At 43.7% G+C, this 24,040-nt stretch overlaps 1 protein-coding gene and 1 long non-coding RNA gene across 3 annotated transcripts in view; one reads left to right on the top strand and one right to left on the bottom strand.

Moving 5' to 3' along the window:
- Window positions 1-5,875, top strand: part of GRB10 (growth factor receptor bound protein 10) — a 117,771-nt gene extending 111,896 nt beyond the window's left edge. For both annotated transcript variants that reach the window (XM_084798323.1, XM_084798324.1), the window contains exons 13-17: window positions 555-671; window positions 1,415-1,481; window positions 1,663-1,750; window positions 4,134-4,227; window positions 5,093-5,875. In XM_084798323.1, coding sequence (XP_084654449.1) covers window positions 555-671; window positions 1,415-1,481; window positions 1,663-1,750; window positions 4,134-4,227; window positions 5,093-5,239 — 513 coding nt within the window. In that variant the 3' untranslated portion in view covers window positions 5,240-5,875. The remainder of the gene's footprint in view (window positions 1-554; window positions 672-1,414; window positions 1,482-1,662; window positions 1,751-4,133; window positions 4,228-5,092) is intronic.
- On the bottom strand, window positions 11-20,637 carry LOC311606923. The gene is made up of 3 exons (XR_014782466.1): window positions 20,546-20,637; window positions 2,640-2,703; window positions 11-169 (listed from the first exon to the last, which is right to left on the bottom strand). It is a non-coding gene; the product is annotated as an uncharacterized lncRNA (long non-coding RNA).
- Between the last annotated feature and the right edge of the window lie 3,403 nt (window positions 20,638-24,040).

Raw genomic sequence — 24,040 nt, forward strand, 5'->3', positions numbered from 1 at the left:
GTAAGTAGAGTCAGGGCCCTCGACAGTCGAGGCTGTGGGAACCTCATTTAGTGCACTTCAGGCGTTCCAAAAACATCACCAGTCACGTCCAGCCCTCCAGGAGCCTTCTTTCTTATCTTTGGCTTTGGTTCCTTTAAGTCACAGAAGCCATGGATGCTGAAGTCATTCCCTGGTGAGATAATTAAAAGTATAATCATTCCTGCTCCCCAAAAGTACAGAAATGCACTGTATTATCAAATGTGATCTTAAGATCCTCTGATACCGATTCCCAGAAAAGAGCAGACTATATCATAGTAGAGTCTAGTATCTGCTTCCCTGAAGTAATGCCCCAAGCATGGTCTGCAGTGAGGAGTTGGACACATCAACTTTCCTTCTTTCCTTTCTTTTTAAACAAAGCCCACAGCCATTTTTAGTGTGGTTCCACTTAAATCACTGAGTTTTCAACCTAACGCAGGGAATTCTGTAGCACCCTTCCTTGTGTCTTCATGGCTGTTTTATGGGGGGAGGGTGGTTTCCCTGCATCTTAGAACCTGTGGTGGTTTTTTGCTTTGCAGCGCAGTGTCTCTGAGAATTCTCTCGTGGCAATGGATTTTTCTGGACAAACCGGAAGAGTGATTGATAATCCGGCTGAAGCCCAAAGTGCTGCCCTGGAAGAGGGCCATGCCTGGCGGGTAAGGCACTAGCCCCAATCTGGTTGAAACTGGTTACACACAAACACCCAGGTTTTGCCAGGAGAATGGCTCCACTGGTATTGGTGGAAGGGAGTTATGGGAGCAACTGCAGGAAGCAGCTGGCCCCAGAGGCCTTCCATACTGTCAGCCTTCCACACCACTCTGCCCTGAGCTGTTCCTGCTGATAAATTACTAGTGGCTGTTCGTGGAGGGCACAGGGCCAGACGTTCACATGAGGACTCCACAGGGAACAGTTCTCTCACTAAGCCCAAGTGCTGAATCTGCAGATGGAAAGATTATCTCCCATCTCAGGTTTCCCTGAAATTTAAAGACCATGTGCAGAACACCTGCCCAGGCCTATGCTTAGAAGACGTTCCCAGTCCTTCAGCCATAGTGTGGGAAAAGGGCAAAAGTCTTCAGCACATGGACTCTGGAGAGCACTGTTCTGAGAAGTGTCAGGGTTTAAAGCGGTAGCCTGTGTTGCTCTGCTGTGTCTCCAGGATTTGCATCAGCAACCATGTTGCTGCCGCCGCCTCAAGTGCTAGGTTGCCTACAAATCACCAAAACATATTTGCTTGGATTTCTTTACCATTTCGGCCAATACACTCTTTATTCTCTATGGTCAGGTGATATCATCAGAGTCAAAGGGTTTGGGGGACACTGCTCAGCCACCCTGTCCTGGACAGCAGGTGACTTGGTATGTCAACCTCTCATCTTTGCTGATGTAAGCATTTCTTTTGCAGAAGCGCAGCACAAGGATGAATATTCTAAGCAGCCAAAGTCCCCTTCATCCTTCAACCCTGAATTCAGGTAGGCCCAGCTAACTGCTTTGTATTCTATGTAAAGGCCGAACCTCCCTGAGCTGTGCGCAGTGCACAGGCAGAGTGCTGCTAACTGAGCTCCATGTTTGTCAAGAGTTGTTTTCTGGGCTCTTGAGGGCGACTCTGTAGAGGAGCTATGGCTTACCCTCTATTGCCCATCTTCCTCACAGTGATTCACAGGACTCAGCATTGGTTTCATGGACGTATCTCTCGTGAGGAATCTCACAGGATCATCAAGCAGCAAGGTCTCGTGGACGGGTAAGGAAACTCCACTAACTGAAGTTACAGTCCGGTGAGATCTCACCGTGCCAAGCATGCACTCTATGTCACTACTAACAATACCCTGCAGAAACCCAGGACTGAGGCAAAGTATGCTGGCCTTGCCAAGTTTAGGGCACAGGTGATTCTCAGCTGTCCTGTCCTGCGTGCAATCCACATGTGCCCTCTAACCTCTTAAATGAAATTTGAATAGAAAAGAACAAAGATTTTTTTTTTCCTTTCTAAGGCAGTGAACAAATAGAAAAAAGAAATTGCCATCACCAACACCTTTTAATTTACACACTTTAGAGCCACAAAGAAGCCTGCGTCTCAGTTGCAACTGCTCAAGTAGACCGTCTCACTGCGAAGCCGCAACAGAGATGGCTCCACTCATATGTAGACAGCAGATGATGGCAGCCATTGGCCAGAGTGACTAGGTGACCTGCAAGCACTCACATCATAGCTGTCCCAAGATAACCGGGGCCAACAAGAGAGTTTAGACCTCAGGGTGCAAGCTGTAGCACAGCTGCTGTTACCCCAGCGGCCCCTCCCAACCCAGTTCGCCCTTCATCTTGTCCTAGAGCCCTTTCTACAGATAGACATAGTAGGTACATAAATGACTAAGACAGGGATAGCCATCTTGCCTCTAGTCAGAAAGGAACACTAAGCTCCCAGGTTTCAATGAGTAAATAACCGGGTTCTTCCCAGGGCATCCTGTCATGTTGCCTGCAACGGAACATGTTCCACAATAGTGGCATCCATGATGATGCCCCACCCCCACCCCCACCCCCACCCCCCAAAAAAAACGTGGTTTACAGAACAATGAGCTTCATCATGGAGTTTTACTATATATCTGCCATTGCACTCTTTCCATAGTTTCCCTTGTTACCTTCCTTGTCCCTTGTTTTCCACTGGTCCATTCTCCTCCTACTGCCATTCGTTTCATGTGATCACTGTAGATGCAGATGAAAACACATAGTTAAGTCTAGATTCTGCATATGAGAGAAACATGTGACATATTTTGGGTCTAGCATAACACTCACCCTGTCAACCAAGCCATGGAATAATATGCTGGATTGCTAAAGAGCGTGAGTTCCTTCAGGATCCCAAGCCGAGGAGGTATATAGAGTTAGGTAGCTTTGTGCTAAAGCCCCTTGGAGAATCAGGATGGATATTTGTATTTTAAAGGCACTGACGTGTTTTACCTTTCAAGTGTGGATTCCCCAGTCCTATTTAACTGCCTTCTGTTCTAATATTATACTTTACAAGCTGGCTAACGGTGGGGGTTTAGTCTAATGTCTCAGGACCTCTCTTCATGGTGCCAATTAGAGCTTGGAAACTTCCTTTTCTTCCTTCCTAATGTGTTGAGGGTATGGGAAAGCAGAATTTTGGGCTTCTTTGTGGTGTTCTGTTCTAAGTTTTATTTTGTAATTGTTTAGAAGTTGTAGAAATGTTACAAGAAAAATGCAATCAACTCTGGTATGTAGCTTTACCCAAAACTAGTAGTTAACAGGACAGCACATGCACTCTGTCATTGTTTATTTATTCGTTTTAATCAGTTAAAACAAATTATAGCTTAATGTCCTTTTATTCCTAGTGATTTCTGGGTGGAAGTTTTGTGTGGTTTTACATAACCACAGTGGCATTATAACAGCCGGGAAGTTAACACTGATACGGTTGCCACTTACTTATTTAAATTTTTGGAGTGCCCTCATTGTATGCTTTATAGCAAAAGGAAAAAAGTCCATAACCTTGGGTACTGCATCTAACATCCTCAGAGGCATTATAGTCAGCTCCTGTTGTGAGCAGAAGCCAGATCTGACAGACGGGATCTGGATTTACTCCAGGAAGTGTCCCACAGCTAGAACTGGCTCATATATCTGGGGCAGGAGTACACAGGAAGTGGTTCAGGAGCCTCCTTAGTGTATCCAGTCTGGAGACATCTGACATCCATTTGCCCTATCCCCATGGTAATGGTCTGACACTGGATGAAGATGGTCTCAGTCTGATTCCTTGTTCCATCAAGCTGATATTTTCACTTTTAGTAAATACCAAGAGTAAGGCACTTTAAAGTGGGAAATATTGTTCCTTTTTAAGCCTATAAGGCCTGGTTTTAGCTCCCGTAGAAGTTTGTCTCTGTCACAGTGAGTGGAGGGTGTGGTGAATGCTGGATGGACAATTTCTAATCTTCCACTCCTCACTTGTGTGGAAAAGCTTTTCTAGGGAAACCAGGTGCCAGAACACCAAAGTGTCCTGACCACAAGCCCATTTCTGTCAGGCGGTTCTAGCAGGTTTACATATGCATACATGTGTGTTCATACATGGGCAATTCATTCTGCCTTTTAAAGAGTGAGTAATAAATTGCCGATTTCCCACTCCCCAGGCTGTTCCTCCTTCGTGACAGCCAGAGCAATCCAAAGGCGTTTGTACTGACACTGTGCCACCACCAGAAGATTAAGAATTTCCAGATCTTGCCTGTAAGTACCAAAGCCTTCCAACCAGCCCTCCCCTTTTAAGTCCTCTGGGTCTATTTCTAATGTTTAAATATGACAAGCTAAAGAGGAAAGCCTGAGTTCCTAAGGCTGCTCTGGCCCTACCAAGCACACACACAGAACTGTCACACAGGAGCAAAACCTCCTTTATAACCCTTTCTGCCTTTCCACTGCCTTGATCTGACTCCAAAGCCTCCCAGGAGGGGAGCAATGACAGCCTGTCACTCCCAGGTGCCTTTAGAAATGGATGAACACCTGCTTTAGCACTGAGTTCAGAAGTGCTTGTGTGTTTACTCATCAGCCAGGTTTTTTTCAGTTACTCTCATCCATGTGGACCAGGCAGCGTGGCTTTACCAATCTGCCTCATACCCTTGTCACTGGCCTTGATGAATTTACAAAAGATGTTAGGAGGACAGTTCTCTCTCAGGCTTACTGTGGTGTAATCTAATTTCTCAGAAATAGCCACCCGATAATCCTCAGACCCTTGCCAGGAACACAACAGTTGCTTTATAGTGGAGCCGGGTGAACTTGAGGCTGTTCTGCAGATTGCCCGAGCCCTTTGACGAGAATAACTAGAGTGTGTCATGTGCAGCAGAGACGCGGTTGGTGGTGAACTTAGCTTCCTGCTTCTGGTGAGCTAGGAGCAGCTTTAAAGCCCTTCTGATTCTCAGGAAACCACACAGGCAGGCCCTGCCAGGTGACCTTTGTCCCTTCCCTGGTGTCCCAGTGAGGTTACAGCACCCAGCACAGATACTGGCTCCCTCGCCACCATGCTTTCTGACCACAGGTCACCAGTTGTCCCCCAAGGTCACACCCTCTAACATGGCAACCGTTTCCCATGTCTCCACAGTGCGAGGATGATGGGCAGACCTTCTTCACTCTGGATGATGGGAACACCAAGTTCTCCGATCTGATCCAGCTGGTCGACTTCTACCAGCTCAACAAAGGTGTTCTGCCCTGCAAGCTGAAGCACCACTGCATCCGCGTGGCCTTATGACCTCCCTACCTTCTCACAGAGGCTAGAGGCAGCAACACTGGAACGGAGAAGAGAGGCCTGCATGAGGGTGAGAACACACATCTACTCCCACCCAAGGACTCAGAACAACATGGCTTTTTGATCGGTACCAACCGACCAACATCAATTAGTTATTGGACTTCACAAAGATTTGCCGCTGCGGGTCAAGCAGGACCACCTCCCTCTGCGTCAGCCATTTAAAATTAGGGGAGGGGTGAGATCCAGTGCAAGTGTGGGAAGAAACTGGAATGACGATTTTGATTAGGCCACGTAGGGTGAAAAACCGCAGAAAAGTAATTGGAAATGAACTCTTGCCCTGGAATAATCTTGACAATTAAAACCGCGATGTTTACTTTTTTGTATTGATCACTTTTTTGCACTCCTTCTTCGTTGTCAATGTTGTACTCAGCCTATGGTAGGAGAGGATGTGGCTTCGCAACCCAGATGAGACAAAGAATTTTTGAATTGGCAGGCTTCAGCCTATATAAATGGGTCCCCCCCCCAAAGTTTTCTAGAAGGCATCTTGCTGGCTGCAGGCTGTGACAGTGTGGATTTGGCCTCCTACATTATAGACACCCCAGTCCTCCCCATTATACTTGAAAAGCGCGCTTTTTTTTTTTTCAAAAAAAATAAAATGATAAAACAAAAGGTGTCGGCTGCTGTTGACACCAAGCATGTTTTGTGGACTCAGTCAAGCTGCCACAGTCTGGTCATCACTGTTGTTGTGCTGACGTTTGGTCATTTATTATTAGTGTGTCTCGTTCTCCACAGTGCAGGAGACCTCATTACTTTGGAAAACTCACTGTTCCCCAGCACAGCACAGCTGCATGACCTCAGCTTTAGACTGATGTCAGCCAGCCTTCTTGGAACACATTGGTATTCATTGTGGGTGCCACCTAGTCCATCTGGGGTGCCCTGTGCCTCACATTTTCACAGCCGCCCACTGTTGTAGAGTAATTGCTGCCTTTGCTCTCTGCAGTAGCCTCAGTCATTTCAGTTCTCCCACAGGGGTGGGAGTTGGGGGGGTGGGGGGGTGGGGGTGGGGGTGGGGTTAATGGATGGATCTAAACAGAAAATGTCAACTTGTTGGCCTTGTGCTCTGTCACCCTGAGCTTCTATGGTGATGAAAGATAAGGAAACACTGCAGAGGGCACAAGCATAGGCTGGCTTTGAGTATTCGCTTGATGGCCTTTGCGCCCTACTGAACACCCCCTAAGCCAACAGGAACAGGGTGTGCAGAGGCTCAGCCTCTGCCGGCTTAGGGTGAGAAGTACCTCACAGTGGTTGTGAACATTGGACAGATTTTAGCAGCATGATGTTTGCTTCCTCCTCCAAGAGAGGAGTCAGAAGGTGGCCGGAGTTATCATTGAGTCTCCTGAGCCCCATGGAGGGACCCTCTGTTGTCCCCTTTAATGATTTACCAGGCATGAGAAGTAGCAGACAGGACTCCTTTGAGAAATACATGGACAATTGTGGTGGACAGGTTTTCTTTTTCTGACACCCACCACACAGGAAGTCTGCTACACACCTGAGCTAGCCACTAGATTGCCAGTCCCGACTTGCTGAAGTGCTCCCTGAGGAGCCACTTCTGATTGCCCTGCGGTTGACGGCATCGTGGCAGATAGATAGACGTGACAGCGCTTTGTAATGCAGGTCAGCTGCAAGCTGGTCCACAGTATAGAAACACTGTAGTTCACAGACCACGCAACCCGTGTTTCCACGAGATGTTTATTACAGCAAATGAAGAATTTTTTTTCCTTTTTAATCTTTTTAATCTTTTTTTTCCTTATTTTTTTTTAGTAAAACATTTTCTTAAGCATAAGTGCTCAATTGCATTTCTCTTTCTTTCGCAGCTAGTTAATCATTCAGTTGACAATGAGATAATTCTCAAGTTCATGCCTGGCAGCAGGCTTCCACTGATCTTCCCCTTAGGGACAGATAACGGACATTTCAGTTTTGCCATACTCATTTCTTAAGGTCAGAACTTTACAAAACAGACAACAAACAACCCTAGGGTTTCCTTTTCCAGTTTACACAGACCAGTCCCCACAGTGCATAATCCGTTTCTCTTTTGCCTCTACAGTAGACAGCTAGGACGTGTAGCTCATATTTATAAGTACGCATTTTATTTAAGAGGAAGTATAGGCTTGACTCTGGTTCACAATTTTGTATGTAGCTGGTTTGACGTAGTATTTTGTACTGCCCTTGCCGAAGTGAATTGTTGAAGGCTGCAACCCGCCATGAGTGTAGCAGACTTCAGTGGCCCCGAGCTCGCCAGCCTTTGCACAGGCAGCTGGGAATTCCACCTGAAACAGCTGGTCCCTGGGGTAGTGGGTACCCAGCCCCCCTAGCCAGAGACTGAAGGACATTTGACTTTTATTTTTGTATTTAATTGACATGAATGTAAAGGGGACAGCTCAGGGTTGTTTTGGAGCCTGTTTTGACTTTGTAATCTCTGCCTGTGATTTTCTTTTCTAAATGACAACTCCGTGTAGCCACCTGGACTAAGTTGAGAAGGAAAATGCCAAATGCTTTGGGTTTTTAGAGTTTTAATAGGTAGGCTCTGTTATATTATTAGGTGTTAGAGTTTCTGAACGTGTTTTTTTTTTCTCTTGTTTGCTTAAACTTTGAAGAAATATGTGCCTCAGCCTAGATGTTTTGTCTCCTCCTTTCTGCACTTAAATACCTGACAGTCTGTCCGATCACTGCGCCTCCGAGGGCGCCATTAGCTCATCGTAGATTTGTGATGTCATAGTGCAAACTGCAGTGACCGGAAAGTGACCTGACATGTAAACGTTTTCAGGGAATGCAGAGGGTGTTAATTAATAGACAAAACCTTTATCCCGCGTGCTTTGCTTCACTCTGTGCTATATAGCGCTTTGGCTCGTGAACCTAATTGTAAACTTTCAGGTATTTTTGTACAAATAAGGGACTGATGTTCTGTTTCTTGTTATTAGAAATAAACATTAATACAGTGTTCTTCATTTTCTGTTGTGTGTTTTTTTTAATGCGTGCATCGAAAAACTGGGCTTGGGGTGGGTAAGCTCGCGCTTGCTATAAACACAAGAAAAACAGGTTTCAGATCCCCAGTACCTGGGTAAAAGTCAGGAGACACGTGAGGCCAGCTCAGGTATGCCAGGACAACCTCGGCTAGCCTCTGCCAGTCCTCCTCCCCACCAGATGGAATCATTGGCCCTGAGCTGGACAGATACGGCTCAGTTGCTAAAGTGCCTGTCACACAAGTTAAAGATACGAGTTCCAACGGCGCAATGGTGGCATGTGCCTTTAATCCCAGCACTCGGGAGGCAGAGGCGGGCAGATCTCTGAATTCAAGGGCAGAGCCTGGTCTACAGAGCAAGTTCCAGGACAGCCATGCCTACAGAGAGGAACCCTGTCTCAAAACAGAGAGCACGGGAACCTTGGGGAGAAGAATGGACATGAGTTCCATGCCCAGAACACACAGAAGAGGTAGTGACACACACTTGCAGTCCCAGTGCTAGTGGGACAAAGCCATATCTCTTGGGGCTTGCTGGCCAGCCAACCTGGCTTAATTGGTGAGCTCCAGATCAAGTCGATGAACTCATCTCACAAAACAAAGTGGATGGCAAATATATATACCTCCAAAGTCAAACATTCACATTTAACAAGACAGGAAAATGCCAAGGAGCTGAGTTTTCTGGTCAAGAAAGAAACTGAGGGGGCTGTAAAGATGGCTTGGCTTTGAAGAGCGCTCGCTGCCGTTCCTCTTAGTTCCCAACATTCACATCACAGCTCACAACCGCCTTGTTAACTATAGGCCTAGAGAATTTGATATCCTTTCCCGGCCTTGGGCACCAGGCATACACATGATGAACAGACATACACATGGGCAAAACATTTATACACAAATATAAAAATATTTTGAAAGGAATTGCCAGATTAAGAAAATGGACACCCTCTGCCATTGCTTGCGTAAGCCCTCACCAAAGCTCTACAGCGTTACTGCGTGTCTTTATGCCTCCTTGACAACCTACTCCAATCACCTAGAGAAAGTAGATAGTCACCCATAGGGTTTGGATGGCTTGTCACGCAGCTTTAGAACAAGCTGCCTAACCGGAATTGGTGAGCCCTGGGTTTTGTGAAAGACACTGTTTCAGTAAATTAAGTAGAGTGTGATTGAGTAAGACAACCAGTGCTGGCTTTGGTCTTTGGGATGCACACCACACATAATGGAAATCTATCTTTACTATAAGCTCTCCTCACAAAAATGGGCAAATCTGGAAACCAGGACACTAATGCACCGCGCCGCTCAATGATCATGACACACAGCCCTGCTTCACAGGCCAAGGTGGGTGAGGCACCTCCAGACCATAGTCTCAAATGGACTTTGGTCGTGCCAAAAATGGAATGACAGAAGCAAAACAACACACATGAAGGGGGGGAAAAAGGAGCACAACCTGGTTTCACTGCCTCATAAGTACTTAAAATCTACCTTCTGTGTCAGACACGGGTGTACACATCTGTAATACTGACACTTGGGAGGCAGAGGCTGGAGGAACAGAGGGTCAAGGCTAGCCTTAGCAGCAAGTAAGTTAGAAGCCAGAACACTAAAGTAGAAAACTCAGTCATACTACTTTGTATGTTGGCACTTAGACCTGACTCTTAAAAAAGATTGGGGACCAACAATGGAGATTGCATCACAGAAAGTGTCAAGCTTTGTCTTTGTTTTCTATTACAGTGATAAAACGCCATAACCAAACGCTATTTGGAAAGGAAAGGGTTTATTTCATTTTACAGTTGAAGTCCATTATGAAGGGCAGCCAGGGCAGGAACTCAACACAAGAACCAATCAAAAGCCATGGAAGAACATTGCTTATTATCTTGCACCTATTAGATTGCTCCTATTAGTTGGGTTTCTTACACACTCGGGAACCATTTGCCGTGGATGGTACTGCCCACATCAATCAGGAAAATGCACCCAAAGACTTGCATACAGGCCAGTCTGATGGAGGCATTTTCTCAGTAGAGGTTCCCTCTTCTCAGATGACTTTGTGTTCAGTTGATTAAAAAAAAAAAAAATCAACCAACACAACCACATCACTATTAAATGATAAACTTATTTGTCCCCAAGGATCCATGTTGATATTAATATCACTACATGAAGCACAACTTTATAACACCTCTATGTAGCCTTGGCTGTCCTGGATTCACTTTGTAGACCAGGCTATCCTCAAACTCAAAGCGACCTGCCAACCTCTGCCTCCCTGAGTGCTGGGATTAAAGGCATGTAGCACCACACTCATCTCCAAGTTCTCTTTAAAAAAAAAAAAATTCTGATATTTTTTGGGGGTGGTTCTTCTTGCTCTATGTAGTTTATATATGTATAGTAATATAAATGTATAAGTTAAAAAATAAAAATAAAAGTAATTATTAACAAAAATATTTCCTTTGAAAATTCAAACTTTTCCCAGGCACAGTGGTGCACACCTGTAATCCTAGCACTCAGGGACCCAGAGGCAGGCAGATCTCTATGAATTCAAGGCCAGACTGGTCTACAAAGCGAGTCCAGGGCAGCCGAGGCTACACAGAGAAACCCCATCTCAAAAAATAAAAAGTAGAAAATCCAAACTCAACTGTGGGATCCAGAAAATAAAAATATAAAATAATAATAATAACAATATAATAATCACTTTTATTTCAAGAGGAAAGAACCAGGCCATAGTCACAAAGCAAAACCAAAATTCAACAATGTAAATTAAATCCTGTAGCTCAAAGTCCCATATCAGGGATGCAGCTTCACAGTGGCCTCTCCTGGCCTCTCATAGTGCCAAGCCTCAACTGCTTTCCATGACCCATCATGACTTCAAAATCAGTAGCAGCTACGAGACTCTTACACATTACCAAGTTCAGCTGCTTTCATGAGATGCAGACTTGGTATTCTGTGGACCACAACTTTCACTTCAGTGATGCTGGTCTTCTCTTGACCACAGCTGATGTCTCAACTCTAACTGACCAGCATCAATGTCCCAATAAAGCAGAGCTTCTTATCCTGTGGATTATGACCCTTTTAGGGGGTCAAGTGAATGTTTCACAGGGGTCACATCAGATATCCTGCATATCAGATATTTATATTACTATTCATAACAGTAGCAAAATTACAGTTATGAAGTAGCAACAAAAATAACTATGGTGGGGTGGCAGGAAATCACCACAACATGATATGAGAAATTGTATTAAAGGGTCACAGCCTTAGGAAGGTTGAGAACCACTGCAGAAAAGCAAAGGCTTTGCCTTAGTTATCATGGTCTCTTGATTCTGGGTGACTCTTGAGCTCCAGCTGACCAAGCACGACAGAATCTTAGTTTAAATCTATCACATGAACTGCCCTGCAAGAGCCTTTGAACTCTCAAACTTCCTTTTGAAGCTTAACAAGCCAGGCTCCCAATGTCTACTTTTTAGAGCACTGTCTTCTAAGCACCCACCACAGCTCTGAGAACTCAATGGCTTTCCCAGGCCAAATTTTTGAAAACTTCCACAATCCACATGCCTCCCAGCCCCAACCCAGGGGGTTGCAGGGAGCAAGGGGAACACGCCCAGATCTGTTCACAGCCACAATCTACAATCCTGGTACACCATGCATGACCACCAAAAGAAGAAGAAGAAAAAAAAAAAAAGCAGAACGTGGTGGCGTACACCATTAATCACAGCACTCGGGAAGCAGAGACAGGCGGATCTCTGTGAGTTCGAGACCAGCCTGGTCTACAAAGCAAGTCCAGGATAGTCAGAGCTTAATGCACAGAGAAACCCTGTCTCAAAAAACCAAAAAGCAAAACAAAAACCCAAGACAAACTAAAAACAACAACAATGAAACAAAAAACAAACAAACAAACAAACAAAAAAACCCACAACTGGGAAAAGGATTATTTATTTCAGTTTACAATTTATAGCCCGTCATAAAGAGAAGCCAGGGCAAGAACTGAAGCGCAGACCATGGAATAACACTGACTACCACCTGGCTTGTCCTTTTATTGTTGTTTTAATTTACTTTTGGTTTTCTGAGATAGGATTTCTCTGTGTAGTCCGGGCTGTCTTGGAACTCTCTCTACAGACAAGGCTGGCCTTGAACTCACTGAGATCTGCCTCCCTCTGCCTAAAAGCCGGGATTAAAGGTGTGTACCACCACTGGCCAGCTTGTTTGCTTTCTTAAACAACTCTGGACCACCTGGCATGGGACAATACCACCAAATCCTGAGATTTGCTGGAGAAAAAGGAATTCCACTATGTTGGGCCAAACTTAACACAAGGTTTATTAAATAGTAAGTACCAACCAAGAGATGCACTTTGATCAGGACCATTGCCTGGGATTTTCCAGCTGAATGGTCCTGAGGCACATATTTTAGAGGCTTAGGAAGACAAACGTATAGGCCACCAGACTTTCCCATGAGGTGTTGCTATTTTCCAAGAACTATAACTCCCAGCATTACAGGAAGTTACCTGGCCCTTGGGCAGGTGGGGCTTACAGGATAATTTTAGGCATTACAGATAGTCCCTCCCATATCATCAATCAAGAAAAAGCCCCACAGGCTTGTAGGTAAGTCAATCTAATGGAGGTATGTTTCCAGATGACTCTGGCTGGTGATCAAAACCAACAAACCAACCAACCAACCAAGACAGATGTGCCATCCCACCATCCACCTCAGAGGTGGGGCTGCTACCACAGCACTGGAGATGCAGTCAGATCAAAGTGCCCTAAGAGAGCCATGGCACCAATGTCAGCTCTGCCCAAGAGGGCATCTCAAGATAAATGGCATGTTTTGAGGAACCATGAAAGACTATGTACAGAAAAGGCAGTTGATATCAATATCCTTTTTCTGATTGTTTGTTTTCTGGAACACAGGATATACCTTCAAACTATAAATTTGACTTCTTGGATTAGCTCATGTATTACATCTGAGTGGTTTTTTTAAAGTTTGGTTTTGTTTTTATTTTTTTAATGGTACTAGGGATTGAACTCAGGGCCTCATGCATGCTAGGTGGGAACTCTACCACTGAACTATATTCCCAACCATTTAGTTTGGTTTTGTTAGTTTGTTTGGTTCGTTGGTTGATTGTTTGATTGGTTGGTTGGTTGGTTGGTTTTTCAAGATAGGGGTTTCTCTGTGCAACCTTGGCTGTCCTGGACTTTGTGGACCAGGCTGGCCTCAAACTCACAGTGATCTGCCTCCCGAGTGCTAGTATTAAAGGTGTGTACTACCATACCCGGCTTAGTTTGGTTTTAAAGAGCACAGTTGTTTGTATGTTGGATCACTTTTTCGTGTGGGGGGGGGGGGCAGGTTGTCCGAGTAGCCCTGGCTGTCCTGGACTCTTGTAGACCAGGCTGCCCTTGAACACACAGAGATCCGCCTGCCTCTGCCTCCCAAGTGCTGAGATTAAAGGCATGGCACCACCACGCCCAGCTTATTGGATCAGTTTTACCTGATGTTCTTGGCATCTGCTTTTCCCAATCCATTCAACTCTTTGCTGCCCTCTCAACTACTCCTTCATTGTTGGTACACAAAACAAATCAACAAGCCCTGTGACAAAAGGCTGTGTGGAAAGTCCAAGGCAATTATAGCGGATCATCTCACTAATGCCTCCTCCCACATGTGGCCTCGCACCTTCCAGATGGCTCTCCTGAAATGCTTCCCAATAAATTTTACAACCAAAAAACATTTTTACTTGGTTTTTCCATTGAATATTAATCAAATGTCATTTTGGAAGCTTTTTTTTTTGTTTGAAATAAAACTTATGGCCAACTCTCTTAGTAATAAAATCTCTGCTGGAATTACATACAGCCAGACCTCTGTATCCACCGGTCTCAGTAGATTTAACTAAGCCTGAACTGAAACGGTTGCACTGTTGCCAATGTGTGCTCTCTAGTTACATTCAGAGAGGCTACATAGATACCAAATATTTACAACCTCCCTTCTCTTTATTCCTTAAACAGTATAGTACAATGATTATCACACTACTATATACATTACTACTACTATACACTATACTTTATATTGTATTATGTACTATAAGTATTCTATTGACAATAGAAAGTTTACCAGAGGATAATATTTAGGTTATATACAGATATGATGCCGTTTGGTACATGGGACTTGAGAATTTACAGATTTGGGTATGTACAGATTTGTTTTCATCTACAGGACATATTGTAACCAATGCCCCACAACTAAACAGGGACAGTACTGTGTGCTTTCTCACACATACACACTGTGAGGGGTGCAGCATAGAATGCTAAGGGAAGTAAGTACAAAGGGATCAGAGGGGAGATGCATCTGGGAGGTATGAGATTAGAATTGTGAGAATGAGCCAGGTGGTGGTGGCACACAGACTGTGACTCAAAACACAGTGGAAAGTAAAACACAACCCCTGAAAGATGTCCTGTAATGTCTACTCATACACCATGGATATACACAGGCACGCACACATATTAGATACACACACACATCCGTGCACACTATACCAAGACACATAATTAAGCGATTAATTAAATCCCACATAGTAGTGCACCACCGTACTCATGTCTCTAAAGCAGAAGATTATAAGCTCAGGGCCAAAAAATAACCTGTCCCCTGCCCCCAAAAGATCCTAATTATATAAGAGGAAAGTTTTAGCTCTCAATTTCTCAGCTATGATTTAAGTTCAGAGTAGCACCGTGTGGCTAGTGGCTGCTGCAGAGAGTACAGAGAGAGTATACTTTTCATCATACAAGGTTCAATTAGAAGGCAGCAGTCTAAGGGAAAGATTGAGTATAGAAGCAGTAATGGTGGGTAAACGTGAGAATCTGTCCCCACCATGCCCTGTCCAGTTATCCAGCAAAGCTTGCCTCCAGATTTGAAGATAAAGACTCTTTACATCCTACAGGCAAGACATGCGGCTGAGTCAGGTCAATTCACACTATAATGGACAGCCTATTGTCTGTATTCAGTTTGGCCTTTTCACTTTCTGCTAATAACTGAATGCCAGCACTTCACAGTATATGCGTGCATTGTATGCAAAATGCAACTGTTTGGGCCTGACCCCCCAGCCCCAAAGATCCCTGAGGAACAAAACAAAACAAAACCAACAACAATAACAACAAACATACTTCCTAACGAAATGTCAGGCTTCCAAGAAGTAAGTGGGAGCCAGAGATCAAAAATGTAAATTTTATATATTTCAAGACAGGCATCACTCGCCCAGCATTGCTATCAATGGGGAACTCTCTGCAGACTCTACAGGTAACTGGATTGTCTCCACATAGAACACACTGGCCTCTACAAAGCCTACTGATACAACTACAGGGGTGAGAGAAAAATGTTTGTTGGCAAGACTTCTCAAAAGATTGCGTTGCCCTAGCAACTGTATTTGAAATTGGGATCATAGTCCAGGGTGTGGCTCAGTGGTAGAATGCCATTCTCAGGACCACAACATTAATCGATTAATTAAGTGAAAGCACGATTTATGATTCAAAGGTTATTTAGGCAGAGCATAGTGGTGTTTCTGTTTTGTTAGTTTTGGTAGGCCAGTTTATCTCCCCAGCCTCTTTCAAGTTTGAGCGATTCTCGACAATTTTAATATTAGTTGAAATTAATTCACTGCATACAGTGAAGTACACTATTTTTAGTTTTACTTAAAATTTAGCTATAATATACCATTGTGGTAGCATTTGATAACTGTAACAAAGTACCTGAAATAATAACTTAAAAAGAGGAAAAAGAAGCCAGGAGGTGGTAGCCGCTACAGCATATGCCTGTAATCCCAGCACATGGGAGGCAGAGGCAGGCAGATCTCTGAGGCCAGCCTGGTCTACACACAGAGTAATGTAGGCTTCAACCTTTTCCAAACCTACTTTACTTGAGGTGCTTCTTCTTCTTCTTCTTTTTTTTTTTTTTTTTTTTTTTGAGACAGAGTTTCTCTGTATAGAGAAACTGTCCTAAGCTCACTTTGTAGACCAGGCTGGCCTCAAACTCACAGCAATCTGCCTGCCTCTGCCTTCCAAGTGCTGGAAATGAAGGTATACACTACCAAGCCCAGCTATCTGAGGTTTTTTAATGCTTATATCTCCCTCCCTAGATAGGAGGAAAAAGAGGTTTATGGGAACAGGAGAAGTAGACCTTTTTAGACTCAGTTCCTGTGAGCGATTCCCCTGGTGTAGGTTGGCAGGATTTCAGCAGACCAACAATTCAACCAAAATTGCTGCTGGAACCTGTAACAGCAGCCAGAACCCTGAGCCCTGAAGCTTTCTCTGGAGCAGTCTCTCTAGGAGCATCTAGAAGTGGAGCAATGAACAGCCAAGCAGTACCAAGATCACAAAACCCCTTGCCTCCTGTTTTGGGCACCTCACAGAGTCTGTACTAGGATGTGTTTCAGCTGGCAAACGCCAAGCCTCCAGACGAGGTGGTTCCTCTTCTAGTGGATAAACATCACCTGAGATCTCACAAGTCTGTTCCCTATGCTATACTTGGGATAAAAAAAAAAAAACAAAAACAAAAACAAAAAAAACATGTTTACATCCACTACAGAGTAAATTCCAGGACAGCCAAGGGTACACAGAAAAACTTTATCTAGAAAAAAAAAAGAAAAAAGAAAAAAAGAAAAGAAAAGAAAAAGAAAAATGGTGGTGCATGCCTTTAATCCCAGTACTAGGGAGGCAGAGGCAGGCAGATCTCTGTGAGTTCGAGGCCAGCCTAGTCTACAAAGCCAGTCCAGGACAGCCAGGGATCTATTACACAGAGCAACCCTATCTCAAAAAGACAAACAACAACAACAAAATAGTACATCTTCACATTAACTGGTGACTGGAAAAGTACTGAGAGGACCGGATATTGCTAAAGAGGCTCATGGCTAGAGACATCCACAGGCCCCAGCCAATCCCAGTTAGTCATGTAGTCACAGATAGGATTCCCCTAGAAACCTTTAAAAAGGGCCTTCAAGCTCCTCCTCCTCAGGGCCACTGCCATTTTGTATGGATAGTTGACCACCGTATGCAGACTGTTTCTGCAGAATAAATCCTCCTTGTTTTTACATACTATTTGAGTCCAGGGTCTTCCTACAGCAATTTTCAGACTCTTACAATACCAGGGCGGGAAGGGGGGGGGGGGCGGGCAGGGTGAAGACATTATCCAGCTGTGAAGAGGTTTTCCTCTTCCTAGCACCCATGTCAGGCAGCTCCAGAGTCTGTAACTCCATCTCCAAGGATGTTTAACCATTTTTTCCCCAATTTAATTTGGGCCCCTACATAGGTATCATTTGCCCTAAATCTCCATCAGCCCTCACAAGTGCCCACACTCACATCTCTCCCTCCATGATTCAAAATAAAATAATTATTTTAAAAAAGAAATCTCAGCTGGGCATTGTGGTGCACGCCTTTAATCCCAGAATTCTGGAGGCAGAGGCAGGCAGGTCTCTGTGAGTTCGAGGCCAGCCTGGTCTACATAGCGAGTCCAGGATAGCCAGAGATAGACAAAGAAACCCTGTCTCAAAAAAAACAAAAACAAAAACAAAAACAAAAACAAAAAACAACAAACAAACAAACACAAAACCAAAAGAACAAAAAAGAAAGAAAGAAGTAAATCTCTAGGAATTAAACCTAAGGTGTGAAAGTTTTTACACTGAAAACCTTTAAGTCTTTGAAGAAAGAAATTAAGGAAGATACTGGAATGTCGAAAACATCTCGTGTTCACGGATTAGTAGAATTAACATTAAGGAAATGATCATTTTACAAGAAATAATTTATAGAATTTATGCAATTCTAATAAAATTCCTATTATAGACTTCATTGAGAGAAACAAAAATACAAATTCTGAAGTTTATATAGAAGCCCAAAAGACCCTTAGATACTCAAAGCAGTCCTGAGCAAAAAGAGGGAGTACTATACCAGATTTCAAGTTATATTACAGAGCCTTGACAATAAAAACAGCATGGCATTGGCACAAAATCAGACATATAAATCAGTGGCACAGACAGGAAGACCCAAGCTTCATTGCACATAGTTACAGCCCCAATACTCAACAAAGATGCCAAAGATACACACTGGAAGAAAGGCACCATTTTCAACATACAGTACTGGGAAATCTCAGTGTCATATAAAGAAGAACATAATTGGACCCTTATCTCTCACCCTGCACAAAAATCAACTCCAAGTGAATCAAAGATCTTAATGTGAAAATCTAAAATTATGAAACTGCTAGAAGAAAGAATAGGAGTGCCTTACAGGTTATACAGGATATAGACACAGAAAACGATTTTCTGAATAGGACTCCATTCACTTAAGAATTAATGACATCAATTGACAAATGGGGCTGCATAAAACTAAAAAGTTCTATACAACAAATGAAACAGCCAAGTGAAGACCAATTTCACAGAATTGAGGAGGAGTTAGGGGGTGCTGTCTTTACTTCTTTACCAGCTACATTCGACAGAGAATTAATACCCAGAATATACATGTTTATTAAAAAGACAAATGAGCCATTAAAAAAATAGACTGTAGATAGAAAGTTCTCAAAAGAATAATAAAAACTAGAAAATATCTCAAACAATGTTCAACATCCTTAGCAATCAGGAAAATGCAAATTAAAATGATTTTGTGGTTTTATTTTACCCAGTCAGAATGGCCAGTGATATGAATGAAAGAAAGAGAGGGAAGGGGGGGGGGGGAAGGGGGGAAGAGAGAGGGGGGGGGAGAGGGAGGGAGAGGGAGGGAGAGAGGGAACGTTGTTGAGGAAGTGGGTAAGGGAGACCTCTGTTTCACTATTGATGGAATTACAAACTAGGGCAGCCACTATGGAAATCACCGTGGAGCAGACTCAAAAATAAATCTACCATATGTTCCATCTCTATAACTGTTTGCTCTATGCCCAAAAGACTCAAAGTCCTACTACAGAGATACTTTCTCAGCCATGTTTATTGCCGCTCTACTCACAATAGCTAGTAAGTGGAAGCCACTTAGATGTCCACCAATTGATGGGTGGATAATGAAAATGTAACACGTGCACGTGCGTGCGTGCACACAGACACACAGACACACAGACACACACACACACACAGACACACAGACACACACACACACAAAGGAATTCAGCTCCAAAGAGCACTGAAACCATGAAATCTGGGAATAAATGAACGGAACTGGAAAATATATTAAGTGAGGTAACCCAAACCCCCAAACTCAAATGCCACATGTTATCTCTTATTTGTGAATCCTAGCTCTAAAGTTTTGGGCTTGACTTTCTAACTTGCAGTTACTGTAGACGCTGGGAGAAGTAGAAACTGTCAGGTCTGAAGGAAACTGCATTTTCCCTCCAATTCCGGCGGTTAGACAAAAGCCAGCATTCCTCAGGAACTTGTGAAACTGGTTCTCACTTGCCAAAAAGTACTGGGTCTCCTTATCGCTAGCAAAAGGGAAATACCTCTCTTCCATTAACATACCCCTGTGATGCCTAGCGACAAATCAAGGTGTGTGCTAGCTTGTAACCTCCCTCTGCGTACTTGTGATATACTTCAAAGTATCACAAGTACCTGTTATATACTTCAAAGCCCCCACTCCAGCTCACAGACTCCCTTTTCTCTCAGGTGCACATTCCCTTGTAACCTTGGCAACTATTCCCCTTTTTCCCTGCTTGGCAGACAGCTTTTTGGCAGTGTGGAACAAATTTTTCCCTTCTCCACCGCAGTGCAGCTATTTCCGTTTCTTTACTAAGCCCCCTCACATTCAGAAAGGAACTACTTAAGGGGGGGGGGGAGAAGAAGACTTAGGGAGGAGAAGAATGGGACACAGATGCTAAGAAGAGGAAAAGGGGAAAAAACAAGGAAAGGACTTAATTGGCAGGGGGGTGGGGTGAGTGATACAGAGCAAGAGGGAAGGAGACAGAATAAGGAAAAAGCCCTAGGGAAACCTATTATTTTATAAGCATCATGAAACAGGAGGGGGAAAGATGGTAGGAGCCAGGGGACTGAGGTGGCTGCTGAAAGATAGTGAATTCTCAACAGTATGGTCACCTGCACAAGATCTGCACAAGAGAACGCCATATGATAAATACATATATACGTCTGTGTATAAATGAAGTCACCCTGTACTGAGGAATAGTGCTCTCCTCCAGAACCATAGACTATGTAAACCCCCCCCCATCCAGGTAAGGGACCCCTCCTTTAGAGTTATTTGCCATGGCAATTGAAGAGACCCTCTCCCCTAAGTAATACAGGCTACTGCTAGTGCACTTGCTTGCTACTTAGTTTGCTTTGATAAACACCATGACCACAAGGAAAGTGTTAGCTCACAGTTTAGTCCTTCACGAAGGGAGCACAAGCAGGAACCTGGAGGCAAGAAGTGAAGCAGACGCCACAGGGAAGGACACTGTATACTGGCTTGTTCCTCCTAGCTTGCTCACTTTGCTTTCCTTTATAACCTAGGACCACCTGCCCAGGGTGGCACCACCCACAGAGGGATACCCCCCCCAACTCCACCTCAAGCATCAATCAAGAAAATAAATGCCCTACAGGCTTGCCCACAGGGTATTCTCATGAAGGCATTTTCTCAATTGAGGTTCCCTCTTCTCAGATGACTCTAGTTGTGTCAAGTTAACAAATTCTCAACAGTATGGCCACCTGCACAAGATCTGCACAAGAGAACACCAGTCAACAGGCCAGCGTGGTCTGGAGGGGAATTTTCATAATGCCCCACGCCTAGATGAAGAGCTACTGGACATCAAAGGCTGCTCCTCAGGAAAGAACAACTAGTGTGCTTCAGGAATGAGTGCCCCCTAATAGGTTTCCCAAGCTTGAGAAATCAACCCTAAACACATGTACGTATGGGCGCCACGTTGGTCTTTCTATCACTCTGTCTCAACAGTGAAAGAAGAAGAGGTCATGAATTTGGCAGAGCATGCTGAGGGGAACAGGGAGGAACTTAGAATTAATAGAGGGAGGGTTGAAAATGATGTAAATACAGTGTAACTCATGTATGGAATTTTTATTAAATTAAAAATAATAATCATGGGAGTGACTGGCTGCCTATGGGAGCTGCCCTCTTTAACTTTCTGTAGCTACTCCTTAATCCTAATTTTCAGATTGGAATTCACTACCTCTATTTAGAAAGAGATCACTACTTAACAGTGGGTGGTGACCCAACCTAGAATCCTAGCACTTCAGAGGCAGGGGTAGCAAGATCTGACATGCTGCAACTCTACAGTGAGTTCAGGCCAGCCTAGACTACATAATACAAGAAGAGAGAAAGAGAGAGAGGGTACCACTTCTTTATAGAGGTTTCCAGGCTTTTTCATTACAGTAAGAAAGATGTTCTATATTGTGACACAAAGTGCACAAAAATGTATATACTTTACACTGACATTTCAGAAAATAATAATATTCTCACTATTAAGTACAATATTCCTTATTTCCTACTCAATTCTATTCTTTAAAAAGAAAAAAGAAAAAAATGCTGATCTTAAGACCTTCAAAATTGGGCTAGAGAGATGGCTCAGTGGTTAAGAGCACTGCCTGCTCTTCCAAAGGTCCTGAGTTCAATTCCCAGCAACCACATGGTGGTTCACAACCATCTGTAATGTGATCTGATGCTCTCTTCTGGCCTACAGATGTACATGCACGCAGAACACTGTATACATAATAAATACATAGATAAATAAATCTTTAAAAAAATATGGAACACCAGAGTTCATGTCTGAGTTAGTCCCTGTTTTCCACTCAACTGTGGAGAATGTCCTGACCATTGGCTACATCTAGATATGGGTTCAATGTTTACTGCATGTATTGTCCTTGGTTGGTGCAATAGGTTGAGCAGACACCCCAGGTCCAGATCTGCCTATCATGAAGATCTTCTTGTGGGTTTCTAGGACCCTCTGGATCCTTCTATTTCCCCATTCTCCCATATTTCCCTCATCTAGAGTCCCAATAGGAAGTCCCTGCATCTATCCCGATCTCCTGGTAAGTGAAGACTTTCATGGGACATCCCTTTTGGGCTAGTGTCCAGTTATAAGTGAGTATATACCATATGAGTCTTTCTGAGTCTGGGTTAACTCACTCAGGATGATCATTTCTAGTTCTATCCATTTGCATGTAAATTTCAGGATTTCTTTGTTTTTAATAGCTGAGTAATATTCCATAGTGTAAATGTACCACAGTTTCTTATCCATTCTTCAATTGAGGGACATTTAGGTTGTTTCCAGGTTCTGGCTATTATGAATAAGGCTGCTATGAAAATGGTTGAGCATATGTTTTGTCGTGTGGTAGATATTTGACCACCTCCCCTTGGTGGGGAGGCCTGGTGGCACTCAGAGAAAGCATAAGCAGGCTACCAGGATGAGATTTGATAGGCTGTGACCATATTGTGGAGGAGGAGATAACTTTCTGTCACAGACCTAGGGGAGGGGAACAGGGTGAAAGAGGGAGGGAGGAACGGGAGGTTACAAATGAGGGGACAAAACCAAGAAGTGACTTGACACCCTATGAGCATGTACAGGGGAGGACATCCCCCTCAGTCACAGTCATAGGGGAGGAGAGTAACGGGAAATTGAGAGGGAGGGAAGAACGGGAGGATACAAGAGATGGGATAACAATTGAGATGTAATATGGATAAATCAATAAAATATATTTTAAAAATTGAGATGTAATCTAAATAAATTAATTTTAAAAAAAGAAAAAGAAGAAAACTTAGAAGTTGGCAGGGTAGAGAGGTAAGGGTACAGAGGTTGGCTCTGGGTGAAGTTTGAGGAGGGTTAGGGTAAAGATGATTAAAATTAATTGTGATTTAATCCAGGACTTGGGGTAGGTAGGTGACTTCAGAGGGACCCTGGGAATGCCTGCTTGGGTAAAGGCTTCTTTTGCAAGTGTCTGGCTTTTCTCTCTCTCTTCTCCACCCCTCCCCAGCAAGGGATAGAAAAGCCTCACGGCTTTTCCACCCTTAGATTGTAAAGCACATGCTGGGGTGTTTCTGTGAAGGAGAGATAAACATGGGGGATGAGAAAAGACTTGTGAGAGAGCAGGTGATATTTATCCCCTCGGAAGTCGAATCACCATGTTGGAGAGATTGATGAATAACCAGGTAAAAAACATCCTTGAACAAATTCTGAGAAGAGGTATAAAAATGAGCCAAAAACAAGAGGCGGGGCCTTTGGAGACTTGGGATAGTTTTGGCTGTTCACCGCTCAACTTCGAGACCCTCCAAGAGAGAACCGCTCAAGGGAAGTTCCAGGTTCTGGTTACTCCAGGTTCTACCAGAAGAAATCCTGCTGGCAACACCAGGAGAATCATTCCACAGAACTGATATCCTTACTGTTTCATCATTGTGCTCTTTAATCTCCTTTTCCTATTGCTTGGGTTAGTCGGGTTTTAAGTGAGGTACTCTAGGTTAATACGTTTGCAATAAAATATATTTGCTAAGAAAAAATTAATTGTATAAAACTCTCAAAGAATTAATAAAAATACCACCACTGTCTCAAAAAGTATAAATATAATAATATTAATTAATTAATTTAAATTTAAAAACACCTTAAACATTGGTTATATGACCCACTGGTAAGCTTAGATCCGGAGTTCAATTCCCAACAACCATATGGTGGCTCAGGACCATGTGTAATGAGATCCAGTGCCTCCTTGTGGTGGGTAGGCGCACAAGTCAGCAGAATACTGTGTAAATAATGAATAGATCTTTAAACAAAACAAAACAACAGCAAACAACACAAAACTTTGAATGAAACGGAATGAACAGACCAGAAACATGCCCAAATTAACATAGCCAGCAGGTCCTTGACAAAGGAA

The sequence above is a fragment of the Acomys minous genome (assembly GCF_964271855.1).
Source record: "Acomys minous genome assembly, chromosome: 10".
Lineage (NCBI taxonomy): Eukaryota > Metazoa > Chordata > Mammalia > Rodentia > Muridae > Acomys > Acomys minous.